This window comes from Parasteatoda tepidariorum, chromosome 1 (assembly GCF_982258835.1).
Source record: "Parasteatoda tepidariorum strain Cologne lab strain chromosome 1, Ptep-v5.0, whole genome shotgun sequence".
In the NCBI taxonomy this organism is placed as follows: Eukaryota; Metazoa; Arthropoda; class Arachnida; order Araneae; family Theridiidae; genus Parasteatoda; species Parasteatoda tepidariorum.
The window spans coordinates 18,425,273-18,442,670 of record NC_141755.1 but is presented as its reverse complement, the minus strand read 5'-3'; the positions used below and the strand labels follow the sequence as shown (position 1 = coordinate 18,442,670).

Sequence of the window (17,398 nt, the reverse complement as noted above, 5' to 3'; positions counted from 1 at the left end):
GCCCATGTCCAAGAAGTCATGAGTTCCATCTCCACCGGCTGTAGACTTCCCTGTAGTAAATCGTGACTGGTAAATCTGTAGGGTCACAAAGTTCTCTATGCTCCTATTTTTAAAAAAAATCATACCTCTGGGGGTACTGAATTGGAGATTAATATTTCTCTGGTTCAGTTCAAAATTACGATTTGTAGATGAATGAATGGATGTATGAATGGGTCCGCTCTATAAACGGGCAATGCGTGTGCGTGGCTGAAGTCGCATTCCTGAACATAGATGGAGACACAGAAAAACGAAATCTTCATCAAGCAGGCATGCTGGTATTGGCAAGTGGCTTTAAAAGCAACAACAATTATTGTTGAATAATAATTTATTGATGTTATTTCACTGGTGAAAATGGTGGGAAAAGAAAGAATGAAGAGTAAATATTATAGGAGAAATATAAAATTTCTAGCACACATATTAAAAAGATTTAATTTATGGCATTTTGAAACGATTTACTGCAATTATTTTAAATTTGTTGGTGCTTATCAATTTAAATGGCGCAAGTGAATTTAGCTATTTTATATATTTATTTACCCATTATTTTATTTATTCAAATAAAAAATTCGAAGAAAAAAGAAAACAGGTTAATTTACTGTCTTTTTACTGTCAACTTATCGCTTGCACCGGCGAAATGGTGGATTTGTCATTTAATAGAAATAACTACTGTTCAAATCTCTTTTGTGATAATGATGAACTTTAGATTGTATAGGCATACAGTATACTATCATAAAAAAATTATTTGTAAAAATTAGTTTCGATTTCAATTACCCTAACGTTAATCTAAGATAAGTTTTTTTATTTCCAATGAGCTGCACGATCAAACTTGCCGATGAGCAGACCTAGTGCGTTCTTCAGAGGTGGTATCCACTCTTTCAGGACCACCACAATGGGTGAGATACCGTTGGTCATGTTAATTTGGACGTCTAGTTCTGCCACACTAGATGGCAGCACTGAGACTCTATTTGGATGCTAAAGTGCACTAGGAATTTAATTTTGCCGGAAATGCCAAGAGTCAATAAGGCACTCCAGGGATCTTTTACATGCCGCATAATCATACGACATGGCCGCTGAGGATTTTCTGCATCCCGAAAATCCGGTGTCTGGGCCGGGGATCGAACCCGCAGACTTGGGCTCAGAAGGCCGAAGACAAACCAACTGCTCCACCTAGCCACAATCTAAGATAAGTACAAAGTTTGATTCAAGTGCTAGTTTTTTTTAAATTTTTTTTATACTATCCTATAATCCTTCAAAAAAGGCACTGAACAGATTAATTAGAAAGAGAGAGAGAGTAATCATTTTAACATGTAATATTTAAGTTACAACACACTTCCTTATTTACCACATATTACGAATATCGTGGATAGCGATACCCATTTTCGCTAAATCCATTTGAAAGAGAAAAGTTGAGTAAAAAAGCACTTTCTCTGGTACAATTTGAGTTTATTCTAATAAATTGGCAAAACATTTTTCATTTGTTTATTTTTTATAACTAGATATATTTTTATTCGACTGGTAGTCGGAGGTCGTGACTTAAATTTTATATCTCATTAAAAAATTATTGTCGATAGCCAATAAGGTGATTACATTTAAAAACTCAATCAAAATATGCGAAACATTATTTACTGATATAATAAAAAATAGATGCGAAAACGTTTCCAAGTAATTCAAAAATGGTTGCAATTGACAATCCTAACCATAAATTGAGATTGCCGCCAACGTGTGCAAAAAATTCAAATTCCGAAAAAGTAGCTTTCTGCGAATAAATCGTGTGATCAAGCGTTGCATAATGTATTCTCAATTTTATGCGAGATTTTGTAGCAGGGGCATCTTTCCTTTTTCGATAATATAAATTTGGAGAATAACTGGAAGAGACGTTGTGTTCAGATCCGTCACCGAAAATAATCTTCATATTTGACACATCGTATTCATAAGTGCATTCTGGCTCCAGTGGGCCAAGGTAACTTTTCCGATGGTTCACATTCAAAGGCAATAAAGATGAAGAAATTAGTAAATCGTAAAATGTACTAACGCAAGGCAGTGGACAATCGCAAGATAAGTTTTTATCACTCAACGAGTCTAACATTCTACGTAAGCACTTCATATCTATTTCACTCTTTAAGTCACAAATCCGCATACCTTCATGCGGTAAAAGAGGATCAACACAGCAGCACATGGATAAACTATGACGATGCATGCACGAAAGTATACAATCATACTGACTCTTTTCCATTGCATCATCTTTTTCAGTATCATACTCTCTACAGCCATCTCTGTAAGGTTTAGGTAACCTTTTGTGGGAAACCCTAGTTACAGCCACATCGGTTTCAAACTCAGGACTCACATTTATTCCGTTTTCTTCTGGATGTGGAAGTTCATTTTGGTTGTGCACAACTAGACGTATACCCGAAGCTTTAGTTATCGATAAATATTGTTGTTCCTCGATGTTTAATTCCATTTCTAGTTCGTTGGCCGGCTCTATCACGTTTTCACTTTTGTTTTGGCGTGATTGTCCTTTAAAAGTGTAACAGTTTCCAAACTGGAGGCTTTGGTAATAAGTAAAATCCTTCTCACTACACGAATTTGATTGAAAAGTGCATTCCGTGAAAAGTTCGCGGAATAAATGTCCGTAACATTTTCTGCTATCTGCATCTAATTTTGCATAGTCTGTCAAGAAATTCTGTGCTGTAAGTCGATAATCTTCATCAAAATATGCGAAATCTGACCATGTACCGTATAGAAAACTCTCCGGTAACGTACGTCCATAAGGTTTCACATAAACACCTACCAAATATGGAAATTTATCTTCGATACACTTTTTCCAAGGTTTGTTCCTACAGGTGGCATATGTATTTTTCATCCTATTCAAATTACAGATAGTCACAGCTGGAAATAGCTTATCACCGTTCGATTCGACATTCAAATCAATCAACACTGGATAGTTAAAATACACGCGAGAAAACCTATATGCCTCATATATGCATGAAGAAAGAGTAACAAGTAAAAGAAAAATCCAAAAACATTTCTGACCTGTTGCGTTTGCTTTTCTTATTTGGGAAACGGCTGGAAAAGAGGACTTGTCAGAAAATATTGTCATTAAACTGAATAAAGTTATATTTCCTTTTGAATTTCCGTTATAAGAGAGCTTTCGAGGCTTTTCGTCGGAATTTCCAGTTGTGTGGTGCACTTCGGTGTTTAATCCGATTTTACTATCTCTCATCATTGTGGATTAATATAATGAAAAGATACATACGAAAATTTAAAAGGGAAAATCGGAAACTAGTTACACTTACAAGAGTTCAGGCAAGCAAAACTTGGTATTAATACAAAAAGCAAACTATGGTGAGTAATTGCGTGACGGCTATGAAAGACTGGATGAAGCTAATTACTTGAATGGGACATTCATTTTTCTCTAAAATTGTTGACGTTTCCTCTCTTATTAAATTATTAATGAACATTTTCCTAACTCATCGCTTATAAAGCACTTAGTCGAATTATTGTCGTTTCCTACTGTTGTCTCTTGCGCGTATTGTACGGTTTTTTGCCATAAAGTTGTCAATTATGTGAAAAATCTATAATGCACTTATAATTGTAATATTAATTTTTTTCATATAAGGTTATTTTTTTTCAACTCAAATACTTTGCGAACCTTTGTAAAACTGATGTTAAATATTCTCATTTGAAGTCATAAATTATTATTTTTGGGAAGTTAAATTTAAAAAAAAAACAGTATTAAATTCTGATGAGTCATAATTAATGATGGCCAGAGCAAATGAGTGAAAAATATTACTCGGTGCAGGTTCTACCCAACAATTAATGGTAATAAAACAGATTTATTGTGCAAAATTTGCACAAAAAGTTACAAGATGTAAATAAAACTAAGATGTAAATAAAATTGAGTGACATTTTTTTTAATGGTTTGCTAAGAAATAATAAAATTTATACTCATTATAATCGAACATTATCCTAAAAAGAGGTGTGAAATATATACTTCTGTGTCTTAAAAAAAAAAAAAAAAATTGGAGAGAGATCACCTTTTATGACTTTTGTTCTAATGTTCAGATTCGTACGTACAAAGAGCCTATTTCAGTAATCTAGGCTAGACTTCACTCTTGTTTAATTAGTACAAATTATTAATTAAGTTTCGGAATCTGATATAAAAACGCAGATTCTCTTAATCTACATGTCTTTTTTTGATGGCCTTGGCTTTTTGACGATCAAAAAGGAGGAGGGATTATTGGAACCATATTTTCCTTAATTGGGAAAATATAGCCTAATTGTTTCAGTCAGGAGAGTCTCAGAAGTTTGATCCACTTAAACTGAAATGCATTTTTTATTTATTTCGCAATATCTCGGAAACATTTTAAGCAGATCGACAAATTTTGCTCATAATTATGAATTTCGTTTGCACAAAACTAGTTTCATGTAGTAAAATATATATATATATATTTATTTATTATTATTTTTATCAACGATGATTGGTTTTCAGATAGTTTTAAAGCAACAGAATTATAAGAAATATCGTATTAATTACAAAAATTATTTAAATATAGTTCATTGCAAATATAGAGTTTCTTTAACACTATTAGCTAACTACAGATATTTAAATTCTGTTGAAAACAAAGCTATGACTTTTAAGATTAGAATAGAATTTCATAGAATTTCCACAGAATTCCAGCATTAGTTTCGTTGGCGAACTGAAAACTGGTTGTCAGAAAGCGAAAGTTGAATATACGCTACAGAGTCATTGTTTAGTGTCCATTGTTCTCGCAATTTTGCTTCTTCGATTAGTACATTTTCAATTTTCTTAAGTTTCTTAGCTTTAACTTTTATTCGCCACTGATGAAAGTTTTCAAAGTTAAGCAGCGGAATACTTGGCAGATCCCCGTCCATCTCGGAATCTAAACGATGTAAATCACGGCGAAACTTTTTACTGCGTTATAATTTTCAAAACCACAGCTGTGCTGCCAATTGTAGTCTGTGGAGATCGAAATTCAGACAGAAAATAAAGGTTTATTAAGAAAAAGCAAACAAATACATACAAATTTAAAAAGAACGCCACGTGGCGGTATTGAAAAAGAAAAAGACTTCATAGCAATCCCTCCCTGGGAATGACAACAATAATAAATATCTACCAAAAGCTTTTTGTAAACAAAATTTATAACTGTGTGCAAAATTTTTCAATTGGCTATAAAAATTCTCGAGTTATGACGAAATACGCAAAAAATAAAATAAACATTAAGGGGTCCAAATTTTGAATCGCTCTCCAAACCATTAGTACTATATTTCCCAGACTGAGGCTACCCCCTATATTTTAAGGGGCAGAAATCTGAATCCGTCGAAAAAAGGCATGTTTGTTCAGAGAAAGTACGTTTTTGTGTCTGATTTCGTAACTTAAAATATTGCCTACACTAAATAATTAGCATATTTAAAGACACCCCTCAAAGCATTAAGATTGAGTCTTAGAATCTGAAGATATGATCATTAGATCGAACGTTATTCAGGATGGTCCGTTTTTTTGGGCACACAGTACATTCCTAATAAAATTCTTTTTATCACTGAAAATTCCCTTCACCTCTTTTGAAAGCTCTGCACCCTAGATTTAACGAAAAATCTAGGGTGCAGAGTTTACAAAAGAGTTAAGATTTTCATCAGATTTATCATCATTAGAAAAGAAAAAAAAAAGTCACATTTAATTGTCATAATCTTTGAGAAAAGCAATATTTTTTAAACATTATATACAACATTGCAGTAGATTTATTTGGGTTTTAGAACAGAAGAATTAAAAATGTAAATTTTTCTTTAAAGATGGGAAATTCGGCGATATATTTATTATAATCATTTAATTAATCTCACATTGCAAATCCTTACGAGGCTACATAAAACAGTGTTTAAATAACTTCTTAAATATTTAAAAAAATTAGATCACAAGCGCTTTTAATTTTACCACAATCATTCTTTATCTTCTTTTTAACATGGTGTGCCATTCTCAGAATTAGCATAAAGAGAAGCTAAAGAAAGACAAATCTTAACTCAACAGTCATGAATAACTGTTACAAACACTTAACAACTATTAAAACAATGTATTATTTACTAAAATGCATTATTTCATGGGATGACAGAGCTTTCGAAACACAGCCTCAACGGTTAAGGCTAATTTCATCTTTTTGGTTGCTGAATGCATTAAAATTTTTTTTTTTCAATGCATTTGGTATAGAAAAATGTATTTTTCAAAATTTTTCTTTAATTTTATTTTATTGGAATGTCTGCAAGTGACGTAGAGTGGGTATCTCGATCCTGATTGGTCGTTGAAACATGACAATTACTTGCGTTAGCAGCTGTCATTTTCATTCTATTTTTGGTAAACCAAGCCTGTCAAGTATCGATTCTCTTAAGTGACACATTCTATATTCTTTTACCATGATTTTTTCACAAGTATTTCAATTCTTTCACTATATATTTCTTACTTAACACAAAGACAGGCATGAAACCACGTAGAACACAAACAAACTAATTATGCATCGAAGTTGCCAGGTACAGAAAACAAAAATATAGAAAGGTTACAATAAAATACATAAACAAATAATAAATCTAAAATAAGTAAAAGACGTAGCCGAGAGAATTATATTTCAACAATTTCGATATGCGATACGGTGCTGTATTTAATTAACTTCACATTAATTAACATTCTAACTTACGTGTGGAGAAGTTTAGCTCAACTTTTATACACCATTTTGCAAATAAACGATCAGTTGGTGCCGACGTCATAAGTCACATGTGTGGGTATTCGTAATCTTTTTCTTGAAGTGCAAGTACCCAATTAGTCTTAGAGTAATTAAAATAATATTTTTAAACTTTAATACAAAAATTCTAATTCTAAGATTGATAAAATTAACTTAGAAAATGTTCAGAAGAAAAAACATCACATATTTTGTAAAAGACGTAATGTAAAATATGAACATTATATTTTATATAGCCTAAATCAGTTTACTAAATTAAAGACAGATATCAATTAAAATTATTTTATGAGGAGAAATAACAAAACGGAGCAATAACATTTTTATAAACTGATTAAAAAAAGTTTAAAAATGAAGCATTAATTTATAAGTGTTTAATGTTATCTTCCTTCCAATTACTATACAATGTGGTTTTGTTGTTTAAAGCCTATATTTAAACCCGCCAAGTATCAGTTCGCTTAAGTGACTCCTTTTATATTCTTTTACAAAGATTTCTATTCCTTCACTATATATTTCTTACTTAACACAAAGCCATGTAGAGCCTAAACAAACTAATTATGTATTAAATTTGCCAGGTATACAAAGCAATAATATATCACGGTTATAATAAAAGACTTAAGCAAATAATAAATCTAAGATAAGTAAAAAGATGTAGAAAGAATTATATTTCAACAAATTTGATGTGCGATATGACTCTGTATTCAATTAACTTCATGTTAATTAACATTTTAACTTATGTGGAGAAACTTAGCTCAACTTTAATACACTATTTTGTTTATAAACAATCAAGTGGCACTGATGTCATAAGTCACATGTGTGGGTATTTGTGATCTTTTTCGTCTTGAAGTGCAAGTATCCAATTTGGAGTAAATTCAAGAATTAAAAAGAAATTACAAAATCTTCAAAGGTTATCAAAAGTTTGACTTTCACTCCAAAGTCTGGTTTTTCCATGAAATTTTACATTTACACAAATTTTTTTTGAGTTAGCAACAATTTTGTAATATTACACGTTTAAGTACTTTTTTTTTTATTTTGCTTTCCATTCAATCTTTTCTCTCATCCCATTTTTATAAACCATGTAAAAATTTAAAATTTTTTTAATGGTCTGCAATTAAAAAAATTGTTCTTGCCAGATCATGAATAGCAAACAAATATGCAATATTTCAAATATACAGTGTCACATCGAAAAATGAATTACTAAAATAAATCACAGCGAAATAAAAAATTCTGACTTTCATGATGAATTTTTATTAAAATTAATGAGAAATAAAAATCTACAACATTGTATTTTCTAAAATAGTACAAATGATTTATACATCAAACCTCAAAGCACCATCTAACCTAATAACTTCACCATTCAGCATTTTATTTTCTAAAATAGTCTGTACTAAATGTGCAAATTCAGTAGGGCTACCAAGTCCTTTAGGAAAAGGAACTAGTGATGGTATAAATCTTTTATATTTATCTGGGAGAGATCTGTAATATGGTGTATCAAATAGCCCTGAAATAGTATTTTTAAATTAAATTTAAAGTAAACTGGAAAAAAAAAACATAATATAAAAAATCAGCTATGTTTAAAACTAGAGGCTGACAAGAAATGACAAGCAGAAAATTTCTTAATGATTTTAAAATGTATTAAGCATATTTAAACTAATATTTATTAAACAGACTTCATTAGTAGCTAAAATGAGAACCCTAATTAAATTGCTTTTATCATAGAAAAACCACTTTAAAAATATAATCATAGCTCAAATATTCAACACATGAATTTAAACAATGATAATGCTCATTACTAAGGCCTAAATTTTGATGACATCTACACTTTTCTTCTTCTTTTGGACCATTTTGTTCACTTTGAAAAAATTTCTTTTAATTTTAAGACATCTTTTCGAGATTTTGGACTTTCCCTACTTTTTTCAATTTTAAGGCATCTTTTCAAGCTTTTGGACTTTCCCCAACCTTTCCCCTTTTTTTCCAGACTTTTTAAGAAATTTTTTTTAATTTGTAGGATTTTTTGTTGAAATTTTTAGAAGCATGACAATTCTTACACACTTAATTGAATTTACTATTAAATGAATTACAAATTGAAAACTTTCTTCTAAAAAACAGAATATTTCTAAATTGCGTCAGTTGTTATAAAGACACACTTGTCATGTTATGATTGATGAATCTATCCAAAGCAATATATGGACTATTGTTACATTAAGACTCTGATAAAATTTTTAATTACAAGGAATGTTGTTTTCATTTTAAGAATATTTTAAGGCATTTTTCGCTTTTCTAAGACAATGTTTTGCTATTTATAAAGGGTATTTATAGAAAGTTATTTAGTAATAAAAATCTTGGCTATACTTATTACATTATTTTTTATATAAATTATGCATCTGATTAATTGGACAGATCACTGGTAAGGGGATACTGAAAGTAACACAATTTTATTTCACAAATAATAAGTGAAAAATATTGTTTTCTCATAAACATTTGAATATGATAGACATTTAAAAATAAAATTGAACCAATTTAAAATGGTTTTACCAATGAACAGGGTTAACCAAAAAGGCAAAAAAAAAAATCATTAAAAAAATTGATTTTTGATTAAAAGACATTACAAAATACAATAAAACAATAGAAAAACTAAAATAGCACAACTAATAAAAACAACAATATAATTAAACTAGAAAGCTATAACAAACAAACAAAAAAGATCCCCTTACATAAATACAAAAGAAGTATTTTAAAACAATAAATATTGCTTTTAATATTACCTGTTGCAATTGCACAACATCGTATGCCCTCTGAAGAGAGATCTCGAGCCAGAGGTAATGTCATAGAAGCAATGGCTCCACTGCTAGCAGAGTATGCAATGTGACCGGTACTTCCACCATATGCATGAATACTGGTGAGATTTACAATAACTCCTTTCTGACCATCCTCATCAGGCTGATTTTTGGCCATTAGCCCAACAGCCAATCGGATAACATTGAAAGTACCCACGGTGTTTACCTTAAACATAAAAGGGGGGGAAACGGCATACTTTAAATGTATATTTTTTAAAATAAAAAACAAAACCATTACCTGGAGAAAAATTGTGTGTTCGTAATTAATAACAAAATTATCTTGTATTCAATAACAAATAATATCATAACATAACATCATCTACTTTTAAATTAGAGGAGATTATGACTAAGCTAGAAATAAGAATTTTCAAGGCAACATGATTTTACAAGTACTAAGGGGACGGGATAGCCTGGTCGGTAGGGCGCTGGGCCCATGTCCGAGAGTTCATGGGCTCGAACCCCGACAGCCGAAGACTCCCTGTGTAGTAAAGTGACTGATGCACATTAAATCTATCGAGTCGCTAAAGTCCTCCATGTTTCCATAACAAATCAATACCTCTGGGGGTACTGGATTGGAGATCGATCGTTCTCTGATTCAGGTCAAAATTACAATCGGTGGATGAATGAATGGATCCGCTTTATAAACAGGTGTGACATATGATGTGGCGAAGACGAATTCTTGGCCATAGATGGCGCCACTGAAAAAAAGAGAATCGCACACTCTGCTTTAAATTTGCTCGGTTTCACCAAGCAGGCTTGCCCGTGAGGCAAGTGGCATTAGAACCAACCAACCACCAAGTACATAGACTATTTTTACATATTTTATCAATTATGTGCATACATTTTTATCTCTTCACAAATTTGTTTATAGATATACAATTCTAATTTTCTTTAAATACATTAATTGCAAACTGCAATCTCTAAATATTTTTTTTGTATTAATGATTTCTATTTCATTATTTTTAAAAAGAATCATAACTGATGTAATTTTTGTGAAAATTAAAGTGGAAAAAAACTTTTATTATAGTACCGCAGATCAATGAAACTAATACTTCTTAAGAGAAAATGTTTTTTTTAAAAAACTTTTAGTACAAAATACAACTACAAAAAATTTAATTGCCCAAAAAAACTTTTTTAAAAATTAATATTTTTACTCGTAGTATAATTGTTTAAACTATTAAATATTTTCTGATTTTTTTGTAAAATAACTAAATATTGACAAACAACACATTTTTAGAAACAGTTCTATGAATGAGAGTTAACAGACATAATGCTTTAACTAGTATTATCTGTTCATTCTCAAGGATTACTAACTGAGCATCTCTAACTTTTTTTTATTAACAGAGCACCTCTAAACTTTTTTAAAAATTAATATTTTTAAAAGTAGTATAATTTATTAAACTATTAAATATTTTCTGATGTTTTGTGAAAACTGTCTGAATTTTTCAGGCGTCATTTTGAATCTTTTTAACAAAAGTTTTTTTACTTATACCATAATCATCTGTGGTTTTCTCTTCTTGTCTTGCAATAATTTGGATGACATTGTACAACAGCCTCTCGACCATTACCAGGTAGAAGCTCATATTAATCGCTATCGGATCGAACTTTTGTAGAATATTATGAAGCTCCGATTTCGGTTTAAACAGAAAAACATTTTTGCTCTTTTCATTTTCAATACGTTTTGCTTCATTTTGCAGAAGCAGATTTTCTAATACAAAATTTATTTCTTGATTTCCTTTCCCTTCTTCAGTTTTCATTTCTTGAGTTGTTTTTTTTTCAGCTTCTATTTCTTGAGTTTGTTTTATTATTTAAACTTCTTCTTTTCTCCTATTTTCATCTAATTCTTCCTTACGTTTTTGTTCCTGAATTTATAATTTAGGTTTTCTTTCTTCTATGAGTAAACTCAAAAATTCATTCCCGAAATCTTCCTTATAATTATCTTTTTCTACTATGCATTTTTTAAGCTCAAATAATTTCAAATTTTTAGCATCCATTTTATGGTAGATAGTAATAGTCAGCAAGTCTTTTTTCTTGCCTCTTGCAAAGAAAATAAACTTTAAATAATCAATAAGAACAGTTCAAAATTGAAAATAGTTCTTATTCAAATAAATCCATAAAAAATTCCTACCGACTGCATCAGTGTAGTAACTGTGGTTCAATTGACATGGACTTATTAAAGAAACTCCAAAATAAAACTTAACAATTTTTATTACAAAGTAGAAAAATACTTTATAAACAAACTATCTTAGGCCAGACAATCTTACTCGCACAAAACTAACTCCATTTAGGAAGGCAGTAAATCCTAAAAGTCATGTGATGGCAGCGCCATCTCTTTTAACACAAATAATAGACAAAATGATAAATTCTGTTATTACAGAATGACAACAGAAAAATTAAGATAAATTCTAAGGTTTTCTAGAAAATAATATGTTTATTTCTAGTCATATAGTAATTTCTTGGCTGAGAATTGCATCAGTATCATCATGTTTAAATCAATATACTTTAGTAAAAAAAATCCACTTCAGACATAAAAGTTCCACCCAGCATAAAAAAAAACAAAACATATAATCTATCAATCTTAAAAGTAAAAGAAGAAAATAATATATACACATACAGTCAAACCCCGCTATAGTGAACATTCAAGGGACCGACATTTTGGTTCACTATAACCGGGAGTTCACTATATCCGTTACGCAGGCAATTTAACTAATGGTTCCTTAACTCCTCCCTTTTATTACACATTATCCAAATAAATGACTGAAAAACATTATCTAGTAGCAAAACATGCGTTATTTTTTTATTACTCTTCGTCTTGCGCACAACAACAAAAAAAAATTAGTAATCTCTAGCTGATGAGCAATCCTCAACATCAGATATGGAAACACTTTCCGACTCTCAGATAATTTTTTCTGAATTTCTGTTATTCCGCTTTTTAAACCTGTATAACCTGCCGTTCGAGCACATAAAAGTAGTCTCATAAGATCACTTAGCAAATTCGTCGACATTTGTTTAGATACTGGAAGATTGTGGCTTCTTCTAATGCTGAATCACTTCATTAATGCTTCTTCAACATCCTTGTGATCTGGTTTTCTTAACTTTTTTCTGGTAACTAAATTCTTTTCCTGAGCAGAAATTATTAACTGCTTATTTTTCCATATGTTACAAACTGCAAATTTGGATAGTTTATATTCTCTGCAAATATCAGCTGGATTGCATCCATTTTCAATTTTTCTGATTATGCCCATTTTATCATCAATGAAGATCGTCTTACGTTTACTGGTCGCCATAGTTAAATTTGAGAAACTTGTTTGCAGGCTTTTTTAAACTGAACAGCGAGCAAAAAGGAGTTGAAATGAGGTCCTTATCAACACATATTAGTGTCCAACCCTTTGACCAATAATGACTCATTCCCTCTGACAGAAAATGCATATTGATCCCACTGACACCATATAGGTGCATCATCTGCCTGGGTTGGAAACATCTGCTTGGTTTGGAAACATCTGCTTGGTTTGGAAACATCTGCTTGGTTTGTTTAGGGATGGGAAAGCAAGATAAAAGAGGCAAAAAAAAATGCTTATAGCTACATTCCCCTCTGTATATGGTTTTAAAAATCGGTATAGGTATTTATTTTGAAGTAGAAATTTCAAAATTATCACCAAAAAAATTAAGAAAAAAATCAGTTGAAGACAGAAAAAAGTTCCTTATATCCAACTTCCTCACTTTTTCAGTTTACTATATCTACAAAAAATAACATTATACGTGTATAGCAAGGCACGGGACCGAACATTTTGTTCACTATAGCTGGGAGTTCATTATAACTGTATTTACTATAGTGGGGTTTGACTGTATATATATATAAAGGAAACATACTTGAAGAATATTCGTGAACTCCTCCAGACTATGTGGCTTGTTTCTCTGAAAGTCATATGTTTTTCCCAGAACATTTATTCCAGCACAATTGACTAACAGATCTAGTTTTTGAAATTTTTCTGAGCAGGTTTCTAAGGCTTTTTTTACATCATTTTCACAAGTGACCTATAAATATATAAATAAATTTACTCATTTTACAAAAAACTGATATGTTAAAGTTAATGAGTCATCAATTGAGGTAAAAATGAAGTTTACTCCTTAAGTAAATTACCAAACATAGGAAATTACTAGCATAATTGGTATTCTCCCTAAGCATCTTTTCAAGGCTTATCCTGACTGCTTTTTAACAGAGATAAATGCATCCTTGTCTTTTAAGAAAAAATTATCTTACTTTTTTTATTTTAATAAAGTCTTTTTATAAAAATTTCACCTCAGACATTTAAATATTTAACCCCTTAACAGTGACATATATTTCAGAAAAATTGACCAAAAATGGAAATTTTTTGTGACTGTTTAATTTTGTTCTTTATATTATTATAAAAGTCAGAAAATGGTTTTTTATTACAAAAAGAAAATTTTAAATGCAATAACTACTGTTTTTAAAATTTTTACATACACATAAAAAAGTAATAGATTACACACCGATCCACCAAAGCTGTACTCCTCATCAGACAACGCGAAAAAAGAAAATTATTTGCAAAAAAACTCACTGAAAAGCAACAGAAACTAAACGAGAAAGCAAAACACTGTCTTTGTTTATCAATCCAACTGTGTCTTTGTTTATCTGAGCATTTGACAACATTCACATTTTCCCTCCCTCAACTGAAGTCATAATTGATGAAAAACTAGGACCACTAATGCCATCTATTACGAAAATAGTGAATTAAGTATCCTAAAGTAGAAAAAAACTCAGCTCAGGCATCACAAAATAGAAACGTTAATTTTCCTCCTGCCCGAAGTGAGTTTAGGCACCACAAATACAGCACGCAGTAGTTGCCCGAACTGGACTCGGGAGACACTGTCAAGGGGTTAAACTCTACCAAAAAACTCCTTTAAATAGTCGACAGTCTTTCTTTGAAGAGAAATAAAGCACAATCTTTAAATAAATTATGATAATAAAGTGCTAATCTAACCTCACATTTAAGCTAAAATAAAAACTGAAAATAATCATTCCTTTTTTAAAATAAAAGCCATATGACCATCAATAAAAACACCTTTTCAGTTCCTAGTTCAAGATATCGTATCTTCAAATATAATACCATTTTACTTATTCTAAGTTAATATTAAATATTGTTATCTGTCTGTAACATGATAATTTGATATGGCGTGTTCTTAGGAGAAAATGAGTTTCAAAACAAATCATAGTTTTTTTAAGAAGACAAAACAATTTAACATAAAATAATCGCTCAAGCTACACAGTCTATAGTTCATTTATAGAAAAAACTCTCTTCACCACGAAGTCTAAGGCTGCCTGCTGCTATGGAAACAAGAAATAGCACATTTCAAAGAGGGAGCTCAAATAATGACCCAACACCCTTACTTGAAATAGTTAAACCTCGTAACCATAGTCACTGCCACTTCTCCAGACCAATGACAAAGGGAGTTCTCTACGCAAGCAAACTATAACTGAACTCACACACTAGCCAGAACAATTCCTCTTTGTTTCATAGCTGTATCTGAAAGGTGAGTGCAGCACGCCATAAGGCGAAATTGCCACTGTCATAACATTCACTCAAATAATATTTGCCTTCACAATTTTTATAAGATTAACAAAGATATGAAACAAAAAAATTTTGATATGGGATAATGATAAAAATTTGATAACATATTTTAAATAGGATTGTCAAATTTTTGACAGTTCTTACAGTCATGTCAAAAACATTTTGATCAAAAAGTCAGATCTTCCGTGACATTGGAGAGGAAGGGCCTTAAAAGTAGGTTTTTGATGGTTTTAATGAGTAAAAATACAGTCTTTACCTCTGCTGAGTCAAAAACTCAACCTAATTTTAAGATATTGATAAACTTTCACAGAAGTTTTCATTTTCATCTGTTTCTTATGATAAATTGAACCTTAAACAATTACTATATTCAGCAATTGCTTAAGGTTAACACTCATTAAAATAATGAAAAAAATCACATAAATAGATTAAAGATTTCTTTCAATTCATAAATTTTTATATTGCTGCATCTGTGTTTCTGAATATTTCGCTTATTATTTAAATAATACATTCACTGATACTTAATATATTTTTATTTTTTATAAAGCTTTTATTCATTATTTTGTAAAGCTAAATAAAGATCCTTTAAAAAAGTTAACTTCCCATTTTTTTAAAAAAATAAATAGCACTCAATCCTCTATTATTTCCAGAAATAGGTCTAACATTAAAATAATTGTATGCATTAACACAAAATTTGATTATAACAAAACAAAAATCATGCAAGTCAACTATTTTTTCCAACGAACAAAATAAAAATTTATGACAAGCACTGAAAAAAAAAATATTTTTAATGATCAATAGAATAACTGACAGACACTCACATCGGTAGCAATAAATAAACTATTTTCCTCATGCCTTTTAGCCACTTCCTGCCCTTTAGAGGAGTTAATATCACACAAAACAACTTTAGCACCTTGTTTAAGAAGTCTTTCAGCAGTAGAGAGACCAAATCCAGATGCAGCTCCAGTCACAAGAGCTACTAAATTCTAAAAAAATTAATAAAAGAAAACCATAAATAAATATTCATTACAAACAATTATCAGAAAACTCTACAAACAAAACGTATTTTTACAAAAGCACCGAGGTTTTTTAGATAAAAAGTATATCATAGCCTTAGAAATATACAGAAGTGATAAAAGAGTCAGTTGCCTGCACTATAAAATAACATAAGAGAGCATCATAATATCATTGATAGTTTATTATATAGACATAATTTTAGCATTATTATTATATTATAGTTTTAGCATTATTATTATAATTTTAACATTAATGTAAATTTTATCCTCTAGAAAATGTAAAACTTTTCAAAATAAAATAAAAATTAGGTAATAAAAAAAATTATGATAGATGTTGTAATAGCTCTGACAACTATGTACCAGTTTGTATAGTTAAAATAAATGAAGTAACATAGTTAAATTTACAAAATGTTCGATGAAAGCCACACATATAAGATTTAGTAAAAATGAAAATCAATAAAATAAGGATAACTGATTGTGAGCATAACCAAATTAATTTTATTTAAATCATAACCAAAATAAAAGCCCGCTCTTGATGCACCGCATACAATAAATAACCAACTGCATAGAAATAAGATCTTAGATATAAACCTAAAAATTAATCATGTTTTCATAATCTTTAATTCTAAAAGAAATGAAGATGTTTCGGAATATTGAGAATGTGGTTCATATTTAGCACTATAATAAGAATTATAACGAAGGGTACCCTCTGTAAGGTAATATTTTAGAGATATTAATAATAAGATAAGATACTAAATATTGAAGTCAAAATTTATCATGTTTCCATAATTCCTACTATATTTAATAAAGAGAAAAGTTTTAAAGTAACTGGAAAATTTCAAACTAATTAAAAAATTTCAAATCTCATTCAAAATATAAAAGTGCTTTATAATGCGGTTAAAAGTACATTCTTATTTCATAAATTGATTTGTTAAAGAATTGCATCATGAAATCATTCACTCTAATTGTAAATAGCATACCATACACCAATACAGTTATAGGTAAAATTTAATTCCCTTCTATAAACTTTTTTCCTTACTTTAAGGTTTTGCATTTCAGCAATTAATTACTTTCAAAACAGTTTAAAACTTTTCAACAGACATTTAAATCCAAGTAAACAAAGCCGGTCGTAAAAATGTAAACAATACAATTTCCACATGTGTATGAGACTGATGCCATTAAGG

At 30.2% G+C, this 17,398-nt stretch overlaps 2 protein-coding genes across 3 annotated transcripts; both read right to left on the bottom strand.

Moving 5' to 3' along the window:
- Positions 1-1,654: 1,654 nt before the first annotated feature.
- Positions 1,655-3,259, bottom strand: LOC107444032 (degenerin-like protein asic-2). Its single transcript, XM_071180404.2, has one exon. The coding sequence runs from the start codon at positions 3,257-3,259 to the stop codon at positions 1,655-1,657; it is 1,605 nt and encodes a 534-aa protein (XP_071036505.2).
- A 4,739-nt stretch (positions 3,260-7,998) lies between these two features.
- Positions 7,999-17,391, bottom strand: LOC107444043 (3-hydroxyacyl-CoA dehydrogenase type-2). Of its 2 annotated transcripts, none has more exons than XM_016058093.5 (5): positions 17,254-17,391; positions 16,020-16,184; positions 13,481-13,645; positions 9,539-9,776; positions 7,999-8,274 (listed from the first exon to the last, which is right to left on the bottom strand). In XM_016058093.5, the coding sequence occupies exons 1-5, from the start codon at positions 17,266-17,268 to the stop codon at positions 8,084-8,086; spliced, it is 774 nt and encodes a 257-aa protein (XP_015913579.1). In that variant the 5' UTR covers positions 17,269-17,391; the 3' UTR covers positions 7,999-8,083. The 2 variants fall into 2 exon arrangements, with proteins under 2 accessions (XP_015913579.1, XP_042898341.1); XM_043042407.3 differs by having other exon boundaries at positions 17,195-17,336.
- Positions 17,392-17,398: the final 7 nt, after the last annotated feature.